This window comes from Haliaeetus albicilla, chromosome 26 (genome assembly GCF_947461875.1).
Source record: "Haliaeetus albicilla chromosome 26, bHalAlb1.1, whole genome shotgun sequence".
In the NCBI taxonomy this organism is placed as follows: domain Eukaryota; kingdom Metazoa; phylum Chordata; class Aves; order Accipitriformes; family Accipitridae; genus Haliaeetus; species Haliaeetus albicilla.
The window spans coordinates 18,646,777-18,670,048 of record NC_091508.1 but is presented as its reverse complement, the minus strand read 5'-3'; the positions used below and the strand labels follow the sequence as shown (position 1 = coordinate 18,670,048).

General features: G+C 50.3%; 1 protein-coding gene across 6 annotated transcripts in view; it reads left to right on the top strand.

Annotated features, from left to right (window-relative positions):
- VAV2 (vav guanine nucleotide exchange factor 2) overlaps positions 1 to 23,272 on the top strand; it is a 154,107-nt gene that overhangs the window by 105,147 nt on the left and 25,688 nt on the right. For 4 of the 6 annotated variants that reach the window (XM_069770997.1, XM_069770998.1, XM_069770992.1 and 1 more), the window contains exons 4-7: positions 10,588 to 10,656; positions 19,803 to 19,905; positions 21,617 to 21,631; positions 22,314 to 22,412. In XM_069770997.1, coding sequence (XP_069627098.1) covers positions 10,588 to 10,656; positions 19,803 to 19,905; positions 21,617 to 21,631; positions 22,314 to 22,412 — 286 coding nt within the window. The remainder of the gene's footprint in view (positions 1 to 10,587; positions 10,657 to 19,802; positions 19,906 to 21,616; positions 21,632 to 22,313; positions 22,413 to 23,272) is intronic. The other 2 variants (XM_069770994.1, XM_069770996.1) reach the window with 1 other exon arrangement.

Genomic DNA, 23,272 nt, shown 5'->3' with positions numbered 1-23,272 from the left:
TGGCTGTTCTCTGTTGCCCATGGTACATCCCAGCGTCCGCTGGGCTCCGGCTGTCGTCCAGATGCGACGAGCTCCACTGACTTGAATGTGAGCTGTGAGCGGAGGGGGCATGTGTTTTTTCATCTCCCCGAGATATATGTTTTTCCTGGAAGCAGAGTTTTGCAAGCAAAGCAGGAGGTTAAGGAATATTGGCTCATGCTGCCTGCATGCATTTTTAATGTGTGCACAGTGAAACCATCTGAAAACGGGAAGGAGTTAGCATGTTCAAAGGCCTTTTACTGAGGCCCTTAATCTAAGTAAATCCTTTATATATGAACTGAACCTCTCAGTGACTTTCTTCAGAAGGCACTGCAGTTAGTAAAATAGATTTCAAAACATTTGCAAATGGGGAGGAGGGGTGAATCCTATTTGTCAAGAGGAGGTTTTCTCCTCCGGGAGCAGCGGTGGTGCTTTGGCCGGGTGGCAGAGGGAAGGAGAAGGGGATGGTTGTGTTTTCCCCATCCTGGGGGCCAAGGCAGGACCCCCTCCGGTCGGTGGCACGGCACAGCTACCTGGTGACAGCTGGTGGGAAGAATAAGTGACATTAGTTTTACCTCCAGGCAAACACAACGAGGCCAGCCCATCGCCCTAGGCAGAGGTTTACCTTGCATGTGAACAAATAAATAAATACAAGCCAAAATGCTGATTTTCATGGCAGTTAACCTCTGCACATCACATGCCCTGAGGTGACAGAGCAGATTTGCTGGCAGTCGAGGGCAGGCCCTTGGCTGGGAGCTGCCTGTTGCCTGCCTGTGGCTGCAGGGCTGGTTTGATCTGGGGGAGCGGCGATGATGGTGATGGCTCTTTGGATGCCTGCGAGTCCCCTGAAAGTCCTGTACGTTAGGAGCTGGGATTTGCTGTTTTGCTTACGGGAGGCTGGACACGTCAGTGGAGGAGAGAAACCCTGCTGGCTTTCCAGAGTTGGGGCTGGCATCGGTCCTGATGCTCGCCCGAGCCCCTGGGCGCCCTCCATCCCAGCAGATCCAGTGCCGAGCAGGTGTCAGGGCTGGGGGTGCCCACAGGCACCCTGTTGAGTGCAGACCACCGTCCAGGCCATCGTGTCTCCCTTTTGCCCATCTCTACAACGCAGCGGGTGAGTTGGGAGGAGAGAAGCTCCAGGTCGGAGCTGGCTCTGGTCAAGTTCAAGGCAGGTAAATGAGCTGTACCAGCATCTTCCCATCAGTGGGGATTTAACCCAGAGGAGACTTTCCTACCACCCTGCTTTGCCTGCAAACCCCATGCCTTGCTAATGAGGCTCAGTATTGCTCAGCTTTGCCCAGGTAAACTATTAAAAGACTGACATGCTCAAAATGAGGTTTGCAGCATTATCAGCCCCGGAGTTTCTGTACTTAACGGCTTGCCAATAATATCAGGATGTGTGTAGGGGTGAAAGGGAGGAGGGATGGGAAGGGAGAGTCACAAGCGTCCCGCCTGTGCCATTCACGGGGTTGTAATATTGCCGTGCTGAGCGAGCAGCATTCCTCAGTGTGGTGGTGCCCTGCCAGCCTGCAGGAGAGGGGCAGAGGGGGGCAAACGGAGCTGGACCTGCGTGGCAGCCCTCGAGCCCCTGCCCTGCAAAATGTGTGTGTTTCTCTGCTCCCAGTGTGTGTCATTTGCCGGTCAGCTGTGTTTGATCTGGAAATTCCCCCGCCCTTCATCGACCAGTTCAGAATTGAACCTAGAGTTTTGTCCAGGTTTCATGACTTTAATCCATTTTCCCCGTCTGACTGAGCCCCGCTACGGTGTGGGGGTACCCTTACGTTTCCAATGGGGGTCTCCTTGTGGAGGAGACTTTGCGATCCTGCCAGCAAAACCTACTTCTTGCAAAAGATGGGATGGCACAAGCCCTAGCGTAGCTGATCAAGGAGACCTTCCCCTTGCTGTCCTAGAGAAGAGAAGGGACATAAGGGGAAATCTTTTATGGGATTTGCAAAGATTCTCCAGCAGGGTGGAGGCTTCATGCTGGTCATAATTGGTCTCTGGTCCCCCTGCCCCTGGGGATGGTAACTCAACTCAGGAGGCGGATCCTTCCATGTGTGAAAATGGCAAGCAATTAAAGTCGCTAGCAATTAAGTCCCAGAGTGTCTTCTGGTGAGGAGATAGTTACGGGACCTCTTCTCCTGTAAGGTTGGTTTTACAAGGGCTGTTTTATTCATTGCCAGTGTGCACTCTGTAATTGCACTTTGCCCATTATTTTTTTTACTGCCGTTGTGTATCCATTGTGCGTGCTGTAAGCGTTGCTATAAAATGGATATAGAAGGCTGTGGAAGGAATCCGCGGCTGGAAATACGTATGGGTGCTGTGCAGCGCTCTCCTGTGCTCCAGGGCGTCAGGGACTGGGACCAGTCCTGGGACTGACCACCAGTCCTGACCAGCACAAATCCGCAGAGGTTCTGCCACAGACCTCGCAAGCCCGGGGTTGAGTGGAGATGGCCTCCTGTGACATGGACAGACCTTCTTTAGGAGGGACCGTAAAGCTTCTTCCTTTGTCAATAAGCAGGATCTTTGGCTAAAAGCAATTGCTTTCCGGCTAAAAATGTTTTTAATGCATTTATTTTGGCAAGTATGTATCCTCACAGACTTGCTCCTAAGAGAGTCTGAAAAATATCATTGACATGTTTTTCTGTGCGGCTGCTTTGTAGGCTTGGGAGATGCTGAGGTCACCCCGTAAGCATCTGCTAGTAAAAGCAAAGGCAGTTTCTCTCGCCCCCTCCCCACCAACAGCTTTGCATGATGAAGATACAATTCCGACAATAGCCACATGTGGGGCTTGCTGGTTTTTGGGGTGCACCTGCCTTGTTATCGCTCATCGACTTTTGCCCGTGTAGTGCTTCCCTCGGGGTCCCTCTTGTGTCACTGGCCACCCTCGCACCATCTCACCTTTGGGTGCACCACCAAGGCATAAACAGCTCGCTCTCCTGTGCAGGGTTGGTGCATAGGTTGACAATCAAAGTTGCTGGAAAGGTCTACCTGAAATGCAGTCCTTGCCCCAAGAGAGGAAGGAGATGGAGTCCTTGCCCTGATGGAGAAAGGCTTCAGGCTCGGCTGGTCCAAAACAGGGGACTCGGAGGTTTGGGGGGCTCCTGGCACTGGGGGACAGGAGGGCTCGGGGCTGGAGGCACAACCATGGGCTGTGCCTGGAGAGAGGTGTACTCAAGTGCTCTGGGACAAACCGTGTCTCTTTGCACCCCACCGGAGAGTGGGAAGCATACGTCTTTTTGTGCCTCGTGGACCACAGAAAGTGCTGCTCAGCCCAGGTGGTCTGTTTCGATCTGGTTTGCGTTGCACAGTAGGACCCCGCTTGGCTGGGATGTGCTGGTGGTGCTTTCATGCAAACAGCCAGCAGTGCTGGCGCTGGTCTGGAAGCAGGCAGAAATATATATTTAGGTAGTTATTTGTTTTTATTGGCATGCGTTACATAGGATTGCAGCTGCTCAGGTACAGCAGAGAAACTGCTGCTCGGACTGCTAAAAGATTTCCTTGTGCTGCTTTACTACAAGTTAAAAATGGGGGGGTTAAGGGTTTTGTTTTAACAAAAGTTTTCCAAAATTAGGCAATTGCAGAGCGTTGTGGGGATGTTGTTAAATACCGAGGGATGCGTCCCAGGTCGTTACGCCCTGGCTGTGATTTATCCTTACGCTCCCCAGGTGAGCGGTGCCATCTGCCCAGAGCGAACGTGCCCGGAGGGAGCTTGGTTAGTTCGCTGGCTCGCCGGGGTGAGGGCTCTGACTGTCTCCCTCCACGGTGGGTGCAAAACCCCTCTGCCCTGGTGCTGGGCTCGGCAGGGCACTGCTGCAGTTTTGAGCCAGCAGATGAGCTGTAAGAGCATCCTTCCTCCTTCCCAGCCCGCTGCTCACGCGTTCCTGGTGGAAGCAGGGCCATGGGGACATCCCACCGGGAGGGAGGGCTGCCCACGTCCCTGCCCAGAGATTGATTTTTCAGCCACGGTGTTTTCAAATCTAGTTTTCTTCTGAGTCGGAGAGCTGGGCCAAATCATTTTTTAGTGATTGGTTGTGCTGTTGCCCCAGAGGGTTTGGGTTTTTTTCCCTTTTCTTTTTGAGAAAGATGTTTCTGGATTCCCCTTTTGATTTTATCCATCTGTTATCATCAACGTGGAGCTGAAGTGAGGAGAAAATCATACCGCTTTCTTAAGCGAAGCATTGGTACATGAGAATTTTTAAAAAATGCGATAATGTGTTGAAACATAAAATTACATGAGCTGTTATTTTTTTGTCTCATAGTCTCCAGAAATACTCAGTTCAGATTTGAGCTAAAGATAAAGCAGGGCATGCAGCTAGCCCTTGGGCACTGCGCAGTGCACTGTGCTAAATGCTGTAAGTACTCTCCTGCAAAATCATCATCTTTGGGTTATCTGATGATGTAGCTTGCTGTTTCCCCACTGAATTTCTACCAGAATTAATCTTGTGAGAATTTTGCAAGTTCCAGACCACAAATAAAAGCAAATAATAATTTTTCAGAGGACATGTCTAAACTTTGGCACAGCATGAGGTGCTTCTTTCCAGAGATGAGTAATGTAACACAATAGTATGATTTTAATTAAATTCAGCAGCTTTTGGTATGCTCCGATGTGTCTTGTTCTGCAGGGAGAGAATTGATTCCATTCTGCTTTATAAGAATAAATAAGCATGGTTTTCATCCATCTCACAGCACTTTACCAAAATCATTCCCTGACACTGTTCCCATTTCACAGATGGGAACCAAAACTCAGAGGTGCTGCCGGGGTCGAGAGCGGGGCTGGAGAAGCAGCTCCAAGTCACCTCTTTGCTCGTCCCTGGTCAGCTCGCAGCCACCTCTTGGTACATCAGTAAATTAAATGCTGCTTTAATCTGCCTAATCCCACCAAAGCCGATGATGAATGCATTTTCAGTTGTATGTAAACATCTTGCAAACGCACATGGTTTTCTTTGGACGGCTTCGGGAGTGCTGTGCTCATGAAGGCATGACGGCGTGCCCAGGGGACCCGCTACAGCTCCGGGGTGCCAGAAGTGATGGGCGACCCATGGGGACGGGGTGATCCCGTGCTCAGGGGGTGGCTTGCCATCCTGAAGAAAAAGAGGAGTTCAAAAAAAGGCGGAAAGGTTGGAGCTATTGAAAATGATGTGCTACGAACAGCCGAGGTCTGAACCCTTCCCCTGGAGAAATGTATTTTGGGATTGAAGCAGCATTAAACCTCAGCAGCAGGACAGACGGACTCATCTGGAAGCACGGGAGCTGAAGCCAGCTGTGACCCCCCCACCCAAACTCACACGGAAAGCACAGCCTGAAGCCCAAAACCTCGGTGAAATCGCAGAGTTCCGTGGGTTTTCTTTGTATTGCCACAATACTTTCTTCAAAGTGGGGTTGTCAGAGGATCTCTACACCCAGCCGTGGGTTTTGTGAGCTACTGCAAGGTGTCATTATGGTCTGTAGATACCATACTATGGAAATGTTTTTCTGCCAGATCCTGAGCCAGGAAGACTCAGCACAGCCCCATCCATCCCAGCAGAGCTGTAGAAGCTCCTTTGTGCCAGCTTGAGGCTCTGGTCCTTCCATTTATGAAGAAATCCCTCGCAGAAGGGGCAGCAGATGGGAGCAGCTCAGGTTTCACGGGTGTCACATACTCCACCTGCTTTTTAAAACACTGAAGTGTGATCACTGGACTTAGGAAAATAGGAGGGGATTATCATACTGGTGTTGGGAGGCTGGAATCCCGCTCCCAGTAAGGGACAAGCCACCTCCTTTAGTCTCCTGTGGGTGGTTGCACAAGCCATGAAAACCTCCCTGCAGATCTGCCTGACAGATGATATCCACCGAGAGCGGCCTTGGATGGGAACACCTCCGTGGGACGGTGGGCAGCGAGGGGGACAGTTGCACCCTGCCCACTTCTAACCAGGCTTTCTGTTCTCACGGCTGGTGTTTGACCCCAAGAAATCAGAATGGAGACCGGGAAAACAGAAAATAAATCATGCCGGATCCTCCCTGCTCTGTCACACATGGATTTGAGGCTAAGATGCTACCGTACAAAATTATCAGACTAAAGCTGACCCATCCCTGACCCTCTGTATTCTCAGTGACGGTATCACGGAGGTGAACAGCTGGCTTCAGTTGGCTGGGACAAGGCACCCAGATGCTGAAATATGCTCATAAATAAATAAATAAATCCTTCTGCTTATTGCTGTTAGAACTGCAGCCTACCTGGCTCTTCCCATTAAATAATTCAGAGGAGAGAGCAGTCAGGCAGTGCATCGAGCTGCGCCTTCTCCCCGCAGAGAGGATTACTGCGGGGGTGGCTGATGAGGATACAGCGTGGGATGGATCATGGGGTAACCCGAGTGACTGCGGAGAGCAAGGGAGGGGTTTTGCATTAGATGCCTCCTGAAATATTAATTGATTATCCCCCTGTGTGATGTACTCTGGCTCCGGGCTGCTCCTGCTTTGCCTTGCAAGAGCTCGTTGCGTTTGCAGGGTGCTGTGTGCATGCGCAAGCTCTCCGGCCCAGAAAGTAGCCTAAATGTTTTGTAAGATCAAGGGGGTGCTTTGCATCGCGTGTCGAGAACAATCATCTGCTCTAAGTCTTGTCCTCAAGAGGAGAAGCTCACTCTAAACTCCATAACAAATTACTTGGTCTTTCCTTCTCTTTTAGGCTCTAAAACAAACACATCAGATTGATCCTACTTTCGTTCTCTTCTTTGATCTCTGGAAGCGATGCTGTTGAATGCTGTGGGGTTTGTCTGTGAAGAAGTCTACTCTGGGAGGTTTATTATCTCTAAGAGCCTGTTCCAGCAGTGTTTGATGTTGCTGAGGCTTTTGCTCTTCATCTGAGTGGGATCAGGCTTGCTGCAGCCCAGGCGCGGGCTGGGAGGATAAATGGCTCAGCAGGTGGTTTTTCATGACGGTGGAGTGAAAACCAAAGTCTAGTGCTTAACTGATGCTACTAAATAAGAGCCATTTTCAAATGAATTTAAATGAACTGGGATTTCTGCAAATCTGTTGGGTTTCAGTGAACTCAAAATACTTTACTCATTACTGTTGGGCATTCCCAGCTATAGCATTTAATACTGTGTATGGAGTTGCAATGCACCTGGAGATCTGTAACGATTTCCCAGGGAACCAGTAGCTTTTAGATCCCCTGACTTCCAATGTTTCTGCTCTTTTTTAAAAAAATAATGATATACACACTGGTCCCAAACAATGCGGTTGCTCTTGGGGAGCTCATGGCTGGAGAATGTGCAGCACCATCGTCCAGCCAGATGGAGACGCTTCTCCCTGCATGGTTGGGGCCAAATTGATAATCTGCATGAAGGTGTCTAAATGCAAGTCCTGTGCTGGACCTGGATGTGTACAAGGGGAACCCCAGTGAGAAACAGTGGGTTATAAGTTCATCCGGTTGATTTTTCCTAGAATTACCTTGATGTGGATCTAGTGGGGCAGGAGCGAGAGCAGGGCTCTTTTCCCCCCGGCCTCTCCCTACCACATCAAATCTGTTTCTGCAGCCAGCTCAAGTGGAAAATGTCACCCTGAGACGAGCCTGGCCCACGGTGGGGAGCCACGAAGGTGATATGATGGGAAGCGGCAAAACCAGTAACACGGGGAATAATTGATGGGACAGGGCTGTAGTGGGCCTCCTGCCAGCGCTGCCCTGACCACCCCTGGTGCCAGTGCGAGTCTAGGTAGAAAAGTGTTTAATGTGTTTTTCTATAGCTGGCTGCTGGAGGTGCATCCTCATCGGCTCATTGCTGGAGAATTAATTTTTCCTGCGTTCAGCGGAGAAAAATAATGTAAATGGATATATAAGGGAACTTAAGCCAAAAGTAGGGATATAGTTTAAATAACAGCCGTAATTAGAGAGGCTAAATTAAATGATGTTGTTGCACACAGGGCTTTTGGGGAAGAGCAAGGACCGTTTGGGCAAGAGCTGCCCAAAGCCCATGGCATGGTCCCAACCCCGGGTGACTTGTCCTGCAGTCTGGCACCCTGTTTTGGAGAAGGGGAGAGGAGCTGGGGGGAGATGGGAGCTCTGCTCCCGCAGCAGTGACCTGGGGACACGGGGAGCCTCTCCGGAGCCGCCTGTGGCATGGGCAGCTGGGGAGGGAGGCACGAACAAAGGGCAAACCCGAGGCTTTCTCCAAAAAGCCGTCCTTCAGCTCCAGATTTTAGATGGTCCATTTAGTAATCCTCTCCTCGGTGTGACTTTCCTTCTAATTGCATTCTGTGCATCCTTATTTAGCCATTAGCTGCTCTTGCGGAGATACAGGTTATTAATTCCTCCCCTGCCCTGACTTTCACTCCGGTGCTTTACCAACGGTCAAGGTGAAGCTGGGAGGGCTGACGGAGCTGCCGTCTCCATGAAACTCTCATTAGAAAATATTTTTCTCTCTTTGCTGTCTCCTTGTCTTACATGGGGGGTTTATCACGGGAACCGATTACACCTCAAGCCCAGATTTATGGTTGGAAATGTGTGCTTGTGATTTTACTATTCTTTATGGCTCTTTTACTTCTTTCTTTCTGGCATGGTGAGCACTGGAGAAGGAAATAGTCAGAGATTAAGAGCAGAAGATGCATGTAAAAGAAAGGAGGTCATGTCTTGTGTATTTTTTTTTCTTTTTTTGTTATTATTTTTAACAAGCGGCGTTTAAACAGAGGTCACCTCCGATTCCTCCTTTCTTGCCGAAGCTGTGCAGGATGGTATAGCCCTGCGGCAGCAGCTGCTGTACCCCCTTGCCTGTCGGGGCTGAAGTCCGAGACCGGTTCCCGCGATCGGCTCAGCCATGTGCAGGAGTTGGTGGCTTTTTTGTCTGTGCTTCACGTGGCTTTTGTATTTGTCACTAATCCCTAGGCGACAGCAGGGGAGAGGAGATGCACGCAGACACGCACGTTTTGTAAAGATCCTGGGTGCCTCCTGCTCTCTCACTGCACCTTTATGCTTTGAAGTCTCTCTCCAAAACGGGCTTCTACCTGACATCTCGCGAACACATGGGCAGCTGTTTGTGCCAGATGTTGGGGTGTTGGGACAATTGCCCAGGGGCAACTGCTTTGCAATGAGACTATGAGAGCAAGCACAGCCCCGTCTGCTCTTCCCACCCATCGCTCTCGTCCCCCCCGTGTTGCAGCTTTACACGTGGGCATGGTTAGACGTGCCAACCTTGGGTGCTCCTTGGTTCCCCTGGGTTTGCATCTCCCGCAGAGGCACGGCAGCCCTGATAGCCGGTGGAGCGTGAAATTGTCCCGCTCTGTGGCTTGGTTCACCGTGGCTCTTTTCCCTCCTGGGCTCACCACCTGGCTGTGGTTTTAATTGAACTCGCCGCAGGTTTGAGCACTATTTCAGAACACTTGGTCTGAAGCTGCTCACCAAAGGAAGAGTGAAGTATAGCAGAGGAGGGAAGGCAAATTAATGCTAGAGACAGGATCCAAAAATAGCAAATTTGGGGGCTAGCCAGGCCATGTATTAAATCATTCAGGAGAGGCAATCTGTCGGGAAAGCGGGAGGGTGGGAGGGGGGAGGAAGAAATTGTTCTTGAGGGCAGTTAAAAGTTCACGTGTATCCAGCTTTGCTCCCTCACAGCATCAGCATCCCATCCCGTGTAGCTCTTAGCCTGGGGACCCCCGGCTGCCCTTGCCGTGATGCCCACGGGGGACGGACGGAGCTGCCCTGCTGCAGCCCACGTTCCCTGCGCTCCGGCTGAGACCAGCCCGTAGTCGCAGCCGTAGTCGCAAGGTGCATCCAGCCCCAGCAGAGCCGTAGCCCACCGTGGCCCCGTGCCAGCAATAATACGTTGCGTTTAATTAAAGCAGTATTTTTCATCTCCTTCATACATTATTTGGTTATTACTTCAGAATGAGCCAAGGAATTCTTGCTTTCCCCCCACTCTCTCTCTTCCTCTTTTAATCTGCTTTCCCCCCCCCCTTCCTTTTGCCCTTTTGGTGTCCTTTCCCTCATCCCCAGGGTTTTAACTTTTTTTCAGCTATCACAAAGTTGTTAAGATGAGGAAGCCCAAGTTTTGTAAGGACTCACTCATTCCGGTGGGATCGGCTGCTTGCAGCGGTGGGAGATGCTGATGCGATGTGGCTCCGTGTGCCCCGGCCGAGCGGGGCAGGAGCTCGCAGGTAGAAAGGCTCCATCACAGGTGGAGAAGAGGGTGTTTGTCTCAATGAGTCCAACACCGGACTTAAATTAGATTTCTACTGAGTCGTTTGTGCAGCACCAGCACAGTGGGGAGCGGCGGCTTAGACACGGGGTCTCAGAGATGCTGTTAGACGATGCAGCTCCTCACTTTGGTCCTCAGATGGTGCCCAGCGGTGAACCAGCCTCACCACCTGGTTTCTGGTCCTGCCGTGCCAGCGCTGCCTGCGGGAAGCAGCGGAGATGATGTCCTCCTGGGAGCTAACGTCTCAATAGGAAAAAAAAATGTATTTGCAATGAATGTTTTGTTCTGAAACACTCTCTGCTCAACTGGATGCTCGGGGCTGGGCTGAGTTCAACTGGGGCTGCAGGGGATCTGCTGTGAGGGGTGAGACACCAATAACGCTGTCATTCCTCTCCTTCCCCAGGCCCTTCCCGTCGGAGGAGACCACGGAAAATGATGACGACGTATATCGGAGCTTGGAGGAGCTGGCGGAGTAAGTGGCCTCGCCTTCTCGTGGGGAGGGGACACGAAGAGGGAAAAGTTGCAATGTAGTTCCAGCAAAGACAGATAAAAATTGACAGCAGGGCTGGGAGAGCCGGGCCGGCTGCTTTGATCGTCTTGTCAGGAGATTTTTGTGCTCTTACAATAGTCCATCTTTTCCCACGTAGAGCCCTAGGAGACATCGCTTTTAGTCGGGCTGAGTTTACGAGTGGCTCGGTGGGGGGCGAGGGGGGCCAAACCCACGGGGAGCCCCTCCGCACGCTAAATCCCATCGTTAGCTGCAAGACCCCGGGACGTAATTCATCCTCTGAGCCAACTGAAGCCAAGCCACTGGCTAGGACTGGGGTACCCATTGCTAACTCAGCGCTGGACCCCTGCCCCGTGGTGGTTTTGGGGCTGCGTGGGTGCTGGCACATGGGTCTGCATCCCCCGGGAGTGATTTTTTGGACCCCGCTAGCCGACCCCAGGGCAGTCCTTGGCAGGGGACCCAGCCTGCCTGTCTCCGGTGGCACGGTGGGATGCGGGGTGATGCTGCTGGGCTTTCTGTGTCTATATTTGTCTGGGTCTCTGGTGTCTGTGTTTTGCTGCCCACGGTGATGATATAACGGGCTTTTAAAAGCAACCTTCAACTACAACATATATGGTGAAACGCGGGCGCTATCGGAATTCGATGGCAGCGTTCCCGTCAGCCAGGGTTTTACTTATGAAGTGCAGTCTGTTTCATATGGAGGGAAAGTCTGTATGGGTGGATATGTGGCTTTATACAGTTAAATATTTTTGTTCCACAACATAAATAATAAGGCTTCTTAATCCAATGAGTTCCTTATGGCTTCAGTTATTACAAAAGTAAATCATAAATTACTAGTCGAGGGAATGGAGTACCGTGGAATCCCCCGCTCGCGGTTTGCTCCCAGCAGCTACAGTTTAATAAAATTTTAACTTATAAAGGGACCCTTTCAAGAATAACATTTCCCCCTCCCTCCCCAAAGCTCTCAAAATCCCTTTAATATTGGGTTTTAAAATTCCTGATTCTCACACATAGGCGTGCTTTTAATTGGAGAAAGGTTTGTGAGTGAACTCGCGCACAAGCGTTGGGGAGGACGGCAGCCCTCTCCTCGAACCTGGGGTTTTGGTGCGGTGCGCTCAGAGCTCGGAGCAGGTTGTTCGGCGTTGAAGATGGGTTCCCAGCTTTAATTGCTCTGCTGCCAGAGGTGCAGCTCCTGCAGGGTGGAAGCTTCCCAAACTGTTCTTCGGACCTTTGCTTGTGGCTGTGAAAGGGGTTTAGATACCCAAGTCCTGTGCTCAGGTGACTTAGAGGTTTATTTCTTATTGATAGCCCTGTTCTGTCTCAGATTGTCTCCGGCTTTTAACTTCTTTTTTCCCCATTCTTTGCAAAATCCTCTTCTTTACCTCTTTAGTTAGGACCACTGGGGAAAGGGGCATGTAAATCAGCATGGGGACATTGCACAAATTCCTTCACCCAGACCTGTGCTCCCAGTGCAGCCAGGTTGTGCACGGAAACACAACCTACGAAATGGAGATGTAATTCACCCGTAACTGTAAAAACCCCAGAAATGCCCCGGAGAGCCCCTTCGCATGAGTGTTGCTGCTCCCGCTGCCTGGTGACACATCAGCAATAGTCCCCTTTTCTCCCTTGGACAAGGAGCGTCTCTCCGTACTTGACAAGGAAACTTTCACTGGAAATTTGCCGGTCACAATGGTGCATACTGGGCACCAATGCTGGGCGCTGGCAAACCGTGGGACAGCATGAGAAAGCTCTTTCTTAGCTGCTGCCGATCTCCAAAGAGCTGAACAAGGGCGTCATTCACAAGCTGGGAATGATTCAGTCCATCCAACATCTTTGCATTTAATATTGCTGATGATCCAGCAGCCTTGGGAAGATCTGAGTGCATCCGAAATGCTTTACTGAAGGCGAGGAAATGATTTTCGCAGCAAGCAGTGAAGTGACCCAACGTGTAGAAGGAACCACTACCAAAGAGCACAGCCAGGCATGGCAATCCTCCTTTTGCAGGAGAGACCCGTCCATCTCTGGGTGTTTTTTCCACATTAATTCGCTACATCTGTGCAGCTGAGTGATTCTTTTTGCCCTTTGGATCAATTTGGAGGGATGCACAGTTCAGTCTGTAAAACCAGTATGAAATGTGCTGCTGCAAGGGACCAGCCTGCCGTCCCCACTGGCCTCGAAGGGCTGGGGTGCAGGTGAGGAGGGACAATTCTGGTGGGCTCAGCACCCCCATGTCAACTTCCAAAGGGATTTCTCTCTGGGCTTTGTGCTGCTGGGATAAAAAGCTCATGATAAATATTGAACCGGTTCAAGCAAGATGTTTTGGGTGCTGGTACAAGTGGGGTATTGGAGAACTGTCAAAATGCTTCATTTCAACCTTAAGTACTTAAACAGAGCAGTTTGGTGTCCCCCATTTGAGATTTTGGCTGAATTCCTGTTCTGCAAAGTGTTCAAAATATAAACCTATTTGTGACGGAGGTGCAGATTTGGGAAGCAGAAGAAAACAGGCTTTCTCCCTGTTGTCCCCATGATGCTCTAAAGAGCGAAGACCTTCATCCCGGTGGGCAGCGAGGTCCCTCCTGGTGTGGAGGAGCCACTGCAGCCGGGGACAAAAGCCAGCACCGGGGCTGGGAGCGGATCGATAACAGTGCCACGAGGGCCGTTTACATGCGCTGCAGAAACAAGCTGTCAGCGTGCAAGCGCGGGGTGGCCGCAGGGTGCTGGTGCGTATAAAGGATGTTCATGCCTTGATGAACCCATTGTGTTTTCACCTTTGGGGTATTGCAGAGATAATGCTGGGCTGCATGCAGATCCCCGGTGCTGGGTCAGCCAGCCAGCAGATCAAGGCAGATAATTGCCTGGAAACAGCTATTTATTTTAAAAAAAAAAAAAAAAAGCAAAACCCCCAAAACAAAAGAACAATTGGTGATGGAAAGGGCAAGGGAAACTAAAAGGGTATCAGGGGAGCTAGAAAGTTCTCAAATTCCCTGTCTTCAGCCCGCTGGCCCCTCGGTTTGCTTTGCCTTAGGCCAGATGGCAGCCTGCAGAGAGCCCAGGCAGATGGCAAGGGCTGGCCAGTTTGCAAGTGGTGCCTGATCGATACTGGGAGGAGCAGTAAAGGGACGTTTGTCCTCTGCTGCCTGATTTATTTCAGCGTGCCCTAATGCCAGACCCTACAGCAGCAGCCGGTTTTGGGGGAGTTTGCCCAGGAAACGAGCAGAGCTTTGCAACGGCAACACGCAGGCACGTTTGCTGGAGCCTGCCCCCAAAAATCAAAGCGACCCTTGTCCTGATGAAGCTCCCATGGGTCTGCAGGGGTGTGAGCTGCCACCTTCCGTACGGCTACGGCTTCTGGCCACTGACGGCACTGGGCAGTTATCCACCTTACTGCTGAATATCTTCCCCACCAGCTGCTTTTCCATCTCTCTTGATGGCTGTTTCAGCTGCCCCAAACCATTCTGGTACTTCTGAAGTTATACTTAACATTTAACCTAAATTTTCTCTGCTGCCACTTAAGCGCTCTCCAGTTATTTGGTCTCATTAAATTTATGAGAGCAATTAAGCCTGATCCTCCGTACAGCACCAGAACCTTCTTAATCGTGAACCTTCTGCACTTCACGGCGCTGTCCCTCGGCGCTGGCACGAAGCCCAGCAGGCTCGGTGGATTACATGTGGGCTGGGGTTTGGGTCGTTTGGTAGCTATTTGAAGAATTCAGAGTCAGGCAGAAGTGCTGTGAATGATTTGACATGAAACCTTCAACTTGCATAACTTTTACCTCCTTTTTTTCCTTTAAAAGTGAATTGCTTTGAGGGGAGAAGTTGTAGCGTTGCAAAAAGGACAAAGAAAGTGTTTTAAGCAAAGCAGGTCCCTGCCAAACCCTGCGCTGGAGCCGGTGTGTGCCCCCGGAGGGGCTTCGTCCCGCAGGTCGGTGTCCCCCGGTCTTGTTTCGAGCCGCAGCTCGCTGGGCTTTTATCCCCAACGAGAGTATTAGCGGTAGTCGTGTATTTCCAAACCTTTCATTGTAGAGAAGGGGAGTTGCAGAAGATCTGCCTGGCCTCAATTTCTCAAGCGATGCAACTTGTTTGGGCCCAGGCTCTGCCAACAACCTGGCTCCTGCCAAGAGCTTCTTGCTGAAGTTTCTCCTACTTCTTTCACTGCTGTCACCAGTGTTGCCTCCTCGTATCTTCCAAAATAGTGATGTGATCAGCAGAATTCCTCAAGTGCATTAGAAAAAGTAATGAATAGAGAAGCCAAGGTGAGATGATAAGTTAGCTGCCACTTTTCTCATTATTTTTGCTGTGTTGGAAAAACCACGCACGCCAGCCAGTTAAATAAATGGCTTCGTGGTACAAGGCACTCGAGCCATAGCGCTGGTAAACGTGTCTTTTCTTCTTTGTCACCAGTAAAGATTTTTATATGTCCTGCTTGCGCCGTTTCTAGGATCATGTTAGTTGCTCTAACTGTGTGAGGCTCATTCCTGGGATTATAACATTCCGCTTTGAATGGAGAACATAAGACCTGAGTAAAATAGATGGCAAAAGGCTTCTTTTGCTGTTTCCAGACACGTGTCTCCATCCAAGTGCAATGTGGCTAATTAAAACCCTGCAAGATCTCCAGTCCGACGGCTGCACATCTTGCACTCCTTCACCCTGAAACCTAAGCCTGCCAGATGTGCTGCAAATATAGGACTCTGCTTGTCCTCGTCTGACGGAGACCGTGAATGAAGGGGTTGGTCAGAGGAACTGTCTATTTATAGCTGTAAGTGCAGAGTAAGAATGAGAAAGTGGAGGATTACTGGGGCGAAATGGAGCCTCGCAGCTGCTGGGCAGCTGTCTCAGGGACCCTGCAAATGCACTTCCAGCCTGGACCTGGCGGTGGGTCTGAGGTCTTCTGGCTCTTAACCTCAGCCACAGGGCTGGAGATTTGGGGTTGTCTTTTGGTTGTCTTATTTTAGCTCCTTCTCCCTCCTCCTCCTTTCTCTTTTCCTCTTCCCGGTGGTTCTGGCTCTTTCATCAGCGGAGCGAAAGCAGCGCCGTGGTTTGGACAGGGTTTTGGCACGGTGGGTTTGCCCTGAGGCTCATCCTTGAATTCTTGAGGCTGGTACAAACTCATCAACTTCCCAGAGCATCTTTTATGGATGAAGAGGTCCTTCAGTGGCCCTCGAGACCCTCAGAGCTTCCCCACTTACCTCCTCATCCACGGTGTCGTTGCAAACATGGTGCGCAGCATTCCTGTAGCATAGTGGACCTGCTGCAGACTATTTATTGGGACATCGTGGGCCCCCTGCACCCATCCCCTGGTGTGGGCAGCCCAGTCCGGAGCTCATCTTCTCCCAGAGCCCAAATGCAGCCTGTGCCCACTGTTTTGGCCCAGTGCTGCTCTCTGGAGGGCTGGTTCCCAGTGGTGGGACCAGTGGGACCAGTGCCTTCACCCAGGGCAGTGAGGTTCTTCCTCAAACTAACTCAGCGTTGGCATCCTGGTTAGGGAGATGGCACCTGGAGGTGCCAGGGGTCACGGAGGGATCCTGCCCTTCCCCAGCTCGCTCCTTCCCTGTCCCTGCCTGTCCCTTACTCCACGGCAGCAGCCTGGCATCGGTCCCTCTGTTAAGGGAGCTGCTCCTTGGCGTGGCCGCTGCCTGCTTGGGAGGGCATTGGCACAGAGCGGGCATTGCCAGGGAGGAAGAGCTCAGCCAAAAGCACTGTTTCTGCCTGAAATTGCCTTAGATTTCTTGTATTCTTTTTGCTTTGAATGAGCTTTCCTGGCTAGGCAAGATGCTGCCAGCCCAAAGCTGGTTACATCCATCCTAATAACAGCAATTGCCAATGCTGGCGTTAACTCTGAAGGGCGGATAAAATCCCTTTCCTAAACCCAGAGCTGTCAATGAATCTCCTAATCCAGGCAGTAGATTGTAGGCTCTGATACCCACTGGTAACTCGCAGACTCTGCTGCTTTTATTGAAGGAGTAAATTGCTTTTCTTTGTGAAGAGCAAGGTGAGGATCTGGCCTTCCTTGCTCAAATTGTTCAGTCTATGCGTGACATGCTTGGGATGCTGGATTTATTGCCTCCCGCAGCAGGGGACCGTGCTAAACGGAAAATACCTACCCTGCTTTCCCTCCCCTTATGGCATTTAGGATTTAGCGTGTTCTTAGGTTGCCACTGGCTAAAATCATCCTGATACCTGTTCCCTTTTTGTGTGATGGGGTGTGTGTGCGTATTTTCAACTCTGACAGACAAAATGTGGAGTCCGATGAAAATCAACACGTGCAAAGCAGCGGCGGCAACAGCCATGTGTGCGCCGGCAAAGCTCGGCTGCTCGCCGGCTGCTCCGGGCGAGGCTAATCTGCATGTTTTACTGCTCTCCATAAAATTGGCAACCTCTGGTGTTTCTCAGAGATGTACTAGGAATGTGTTTTAATAAATAAGGGTCCGTTGGGCAAAGATATTGTGGGTTTAATACCACCATGGCTGTCAGGTTGGAGCATCTCTAGTGCCTCTCCCCTACGCTCTGCAATGGAGGTGTCTTTCTAGACGGCCCCAGGGCAAAGGAGTTGTCCCTATTTTTTGCCTCAGGCCAGAAATTGGAGATGAGAAGGGCTCGTCCTGGTGTTGATGAGCAAGAACAAGTGGAGCAGCAGGGGCTTGGCCCCGTAGTTAGAGCAATGAGAGCCTCAAGGTGCTGTCAGGATGTGGCCCCCTGTGATGGGTGCAGTGGTCGTGTCAGGTGGCTCTTGGCAGTTGTGTGGGCAAATTCGCTGTGTTGTCCCTCGGTAGGTGTTTCTGCCCCTTTCCTGGTGGCCCAGAGGAGCTCCGAGTAGGGCCAGGTCCTTGGGGCACCCCTCCTTCTCCAGGCTTGGTCCAGGCAGCCCGTGATTTAGCAAAACTCCTTCAGCATCCCGCGCTGCTGCCTGGGTTTCTCACAGTGGTATCCTGGTGCGTGCCCGGCCGCCGTCCAGAGTTTGTGGCTCCTTGGTGGGGGAGAAAAGGAGAGTTTGTCCGGGCTGGGGGTGGGAAGCGCTGGGGTCTGAGGCTTGGATGTGGCGCCCGGTTGTGCTTGCGTGCAGGAGAGCGGGTCCAGATGATGCTCAGGATGCAGGGCTTTGCGGGGACACCTGAAGATGCTGTCTTCTCCTTCTGCACATAGCCTAAAAGAATTGCTAAGCACTCTCGCGGCTGATGGTGCGCAGCCGTCACACAAAGCCGGTTCTGCTCTGGCAGCAGCATCACCGCGGCACTCCTCATGGTCATATCATACCCAGCCGGGCTTGTGTTCGCGACATTAACCCGACCATACGTTTCCTAACGACCCTCGAGCCAGGGAAATGATGTATGGAGAGGCAGCCAGCAATCCGAGAGGTGCGGGTGGGAAGGGAAGATTAATCAGGAACCGGGACTTACTTGCTCTGGATAAGGAGCAGAGCTGAGAATATAAATATTGGTACAGATAATAACGGTGACGGCAACGCTTGGGAAGGGGAAGATGGATCACCAGCTATTAGTGGGCATTATTACAGCAGCTGCAATGCATCACTATGGAAGAATGGGATGGATACATCATGCCAGTGTATTTATTTAAAACCCCCAAACTTTTATTAAATAAATCTGTTTTTAAAAATAGAAAGAACTGTATTTAGGAAAGAAATAAAGCCCAGTTTTGCAAACAGATGTGCTCTGCTGTTCCATGCTGTATAATATAGAGATGTCGAGTGTTACAGTTTGAGCAGAGTTTTACACCTGAATATATTGGTGTTTAATTAATACCCATGTTGAAAGAGAGCTCGTAAAATATGTGAACACTGTTTGATATTCCAGCATTTCACACTGTCCTGATCCCGTGGGGTTGACTTCAGTGGGAGCCATTAGCAATCAGCACCTGTACATCTAAGCGCTAAAATTATTATTGTTAATTGGTATTTATTATGGGTTGAATTTTCAAAAGTGTTCTAAGACTTAGGAGCCCCTGGGGGCATTTGTAGAGGCTCAGTTGACAATTAAGTACCTGACGCCATCACCTTTAAATACAAGTTGGGCACTATGTCTTAGTGATGCCTTTAAAGCCTGTGCTTGCAGGGGCGTCTCCTAAGTGATATGGCCAGTTCTGAAAACATGACTTTTTTGCTGCTTAATTTATCTCAGATGTAAATATTATTATTGGGCTCTGCTCAGCATTGGGGCTTAGTATCACGGAGCTGAGTGTTTGGTGAGATTGCCCTATGGTGATCAGGAGAGTCTCTCCCTCCTCTCCTATTGTGCTTCGTGGGAGTTGGCGCATCGCCCAAAAAACTGGATCCAGAGCTTTTAAACCTGGATGTGGTGCCTGTGGCTGGTCCGGGTGTTGCTGCGGGTCTGTGCACAGCCCAGGGGGGTCGGCTCAGCCCCGTCACACTTCCCCCCTCAGCGAGGCAGGGCTGGGATGCTTCTACCTACTGCATGGAGCCTTTGGGTGATTATTTAGTATTTGCTCACTGGTTTGAATGGATATGGGCTCCTATGACAGTTTGCAGCCCTAATGGGGGGAAGGGAGGTGGTTTCTTTGGCACGAAGGAAGCCTTTTTAAGTACGATCTAGTTAAAAGTCACTGACACAAGAGCTGTTCCTTGCCCCGAAGAGGAGAGGCAGGAGATGAACAGGAGGCTGTGGGCATCTTCAGAGGCAGGTGGAGCTGGACCCGGTTGCCTGCGGCGGCTCAGAAGGTCCCGCTGGGACGCTTGGCTGGTGGGTCCGTCTCGACCCAGCCGGTTAGTGCCGAGCAAAAATTCTGCAGGGGCAGAGCTGGCAGAGCACAATGGACTGGGCACCGCAGGCGCGCCTGGCACGGGGCTCGGCGCGGCTTCTTGGCTGCAATCCCCACTCGTGTTGAGCAGCGTTTCACCTTTTCTAGCCTCCAGCAAACAGAAAGCGATGTGCGGCAGGTACCAATCCAGGAAAAACAGAGACGCCTAATGCAAGCAGAGAATGTGGACTGAACATGCCAGTGCTGTGGGCCAGGAGGATTTTCTTATTATCGTGGTTATCCTCCCTCCTTGGTGTGAGAGCAGTTATTGGTTTGCCTGATCAAGTGACAGTGAATGTACCCTCTTTATTATCGCTAAATCGCTCTCCTTCTCATTCCAGCGAACATGATCTGGGGGAGGATATTTATGACTGCGTCCCCTGTGAAGATGAAGGCGATGATATCTATGAAGATATCATCAGAGTGGAAGTTCAGCAGCCCATGGTAACAATTCATATGCATTTTTTAAAGCCACACCTGATGGGAAGGGAAGGGAGAGGATTCAATTAAATAAATAAGTATCTGCCAATGACAGGTTACGCTGCAGGGAAGCGAATTGCTTTGCATCGCTCCTCAAAACCGAGCTGCCTCGTGAGAGGTAAAAATAAGCCAAGCTGGGATGGTGCTGGCCCGGAGGGGTTTCTCCGAGGAGTTTCCCAGCCCATCACATTGTCTGAAGGAGTTTGGGGAGGAGGAAAGGAAAGGGAGAGCTAATAAGATAAGCTAAAAATAGCAATTTGCTGCTGAGCCAAGGCAGCGTGTGTCACTTCAGCCCTTTCTGGGGAAAGGGGAGCGCGGTGGCTCTGCCTGCTCCATCAGCCAGATGTGCCGTGTCTGCCACGGGTATTTTTAGATCGGGGCAAGCACTGACATATCTCTGCATGGAGGATCCGGCATTTGTTTGTACCTGCTGCCGCTCCTGCCTGAGTGTCTTGGAGCAGGTAGACATTTACAGCGGAGCTTTCTGGGGCAGCAGGGACCCGTGTGGCTTTAGGGACAAGCAGCTGACCCCATTCATCATCTCTAAAAGCCTTTCGATGATGGGGAAACCTGGGTGTGCAGCATGCACAGCCTCACGGAGGGACTTGGATTAACTCCAAGAGCTCTGGTGCAAATATCATGCGCCGTGGATGAGCCAGGAAGGTGCCGATGGCCCTCGCATCTCCCTAGAGATGCTCACAGCCACCTCTGCTACCTGTGTCCGCAGCGCCGAGGAGATGGGCTGCCCTGGCTTCTGCTGATGCAGAGCTGGAAGGGACTTTCCCACCCGAGTGTGACCTTCCAAATTTTCTCCCACCCTCTGATATTTGCCACCCCCAGGCGTTGTTCAGACTCTAATTACCGTCTCCTAGCTGCAAACAGTACGTACCTCCCCGTAACGAAGCAGGATCAATGGACAAGTTCACCGATCAATTAAATCCCCGGAGCGGGATGTGTGGCTGTGCCAGACGAGGTGCTGGGAGGCTGGGAAGGCAGGGCTTCACCCCACGGAGCCCGGCAAACGAGCCGAGCTGTGCCGTGCTCTGATTTCTCACCTCAACCGGGCTTGGCTGCAAGTGGTACGAAGACCATGACAATGGTGGTTGAGGCATTTCATCCCTTTGCGCCTTGTCTGCAGCCTGAGGAGCTCCCTGTGCACCGAAAACCTGTCTGGATCAAGGAGTCGGGCACAAAATATTCCCACTGATCCTGCCAAAGCCCTTGGAGCTCTTCATGGACACTGGTGGCAATGCTGGAGTCAGCACAGCTCGTTGGCCACCGGTGTTTTTACCATGTTGCCATCAGCTGCAGAAGCTGTTTGGCCCAAGAACTGTCCCTGGGGAAGGTTTTGGTAGGAATTTCTTGCATAAATGGGAAAAACAGAGGAAGGCTCCCACCATGTAGGTGTCCAGCAGCCAGGTAGTGCAGGATTAGGGTCGGTGCGATTGGCAATTTTTCACTGTTCCCTCCACAATGTTTTATGTTTCCCTAGACATCACTGGGCAGCGATGGAGTCGGTGGCTCTGACTCCATTTCCTCCCCTTCCTTGGGCAAAAGAGTCTATTTTTAATACAAGCACCCACATATCTGTCTAAATATTGGATTTTTTTTTAAGATTTGTTGCAATAGCAAGTGTTTAATGCTAATTGGTTTGTTATATTTCTGCATGCTTCAGATTAGATACATGCAGGTAAGACACATTGATTAAAATATTGTTTTCCATCCAGCTGATAGGGATGAGCTGTGAGTTATAAGGGGGTGTACAGAGGGTGTCTGTTCCTGTGCATGATCATTAAAACCCACTCACTGAATCACCTCCGAGGTTCAGAGACTGCATGGACAAGTGCAGCACCTCCCAACACGTGTTTTCAGCTCCTCTTTACAGGTGTAAAAGCAAGAGAAGTGACTCCAGGAGTTGGGACTTTAAGAAAAACATGTATTATCAGATTTGACCTAAAATCATGAGAATTGGCAACCATGGCAGGGGATTTGTATAAGTCTAACGTATTATTTATGACCCATTTAGGCTCTGTTGTGAGTTTCATCTTTAGCAAAAAAAATGGGGAGAACCAGCATTTATCTCTTATTTATTCTTTAGCTGATAGTCTTTGGTGATGTGGCTATAATAAATGCAAAAAATGTAATGCTTGCCATGTTGAAACATATTGAATAGTACAGCCAGGGTTCCTTCCTAATTTTTTTGGATAAAAATAGTTTCTTTTAACATAAACCAGTAACAGTACTTCCCTGACTTTCCAAACTTGTGCTTGTTTGCTGTCACCGAAGGCTGAACTGGAGCTCTGCTCCACATGAGCAGGTTGCTGGACCACTGTTAAGAGTATCTGACCATGTGTTATTTTTCCTTTTTCTAGAAAATGGGAATGACAGAAGATGACAAAAGAAATTGCTGTTTGCTAGAGATCCAAGAAACTGAGGCTAAATACTACAAAACACTTGAAGATATAGAAAAGGTAAGAACTGAGCCATCTTTTCTGTACCATCGCCTTCCACATCATCACTTGATCTTGCATTAATCTCGCTGTATTAGTTTGCGCTGCGAGAGCTGGCAGATGTGATGAGACAGGATTGATGCATTCACATGTAAAATTAGAGAGAAGGGGGATCCAGAAAACCCATACTGACAAGCACAAATGTGCAGCCTGTAACTGTAGAAGCCAAACAGCATATTTTTTTCTGATTGCTGCATACTGGAAATAGGCTGAAAACCATCCTGCTGTGTCCCTCCTACCCCAGCGTAAGAGACTCCTCGCTCAGCCAGGCCGGTCTCACAGATAAGAACCGTGTTTGCAGATACCTTATCGCTTTGATTGCTACAGAATAATTTCTTTATTCTGGGTGTTTTTCAAAAGTACTGAAGCTGTGCTGACTTGTCATTGAAACTAATTGGATTAAAAGTAATGTTTTGCTGCTTAAATTCATGGGTTTTAATTAGTTTTGATAAATTATTGTTGTGCCTTTCTTTTAAATAACAATAAAAACTAACACCTCAGCAAGACAGCAGAGTCATGGATATGGCTGGAGCCTGGAGGTGGTTTCTGCTCCAGGGAAAGCAGCAGGAATGAAGAACAATAGTGAAAATCAAGCTGCCATTATTAATCACCCTAACGCTTTTGTTTCCTCCCCTTTTGCAATTATTTGCCTCTGTCGGCTGAAAGTTCCCACAAAGAAGCTGTGAGCAAAACCGGCGCGATGAAACGACATTTCCCGTTTTCCATGAAAATGTCCCAACGTACATGTCATTTATGAAAATAACCCTCATGCCTTGGAAACAGCCACAGCCCTTCTGGTTCAGTGTAAAGGAAGAGTTAAA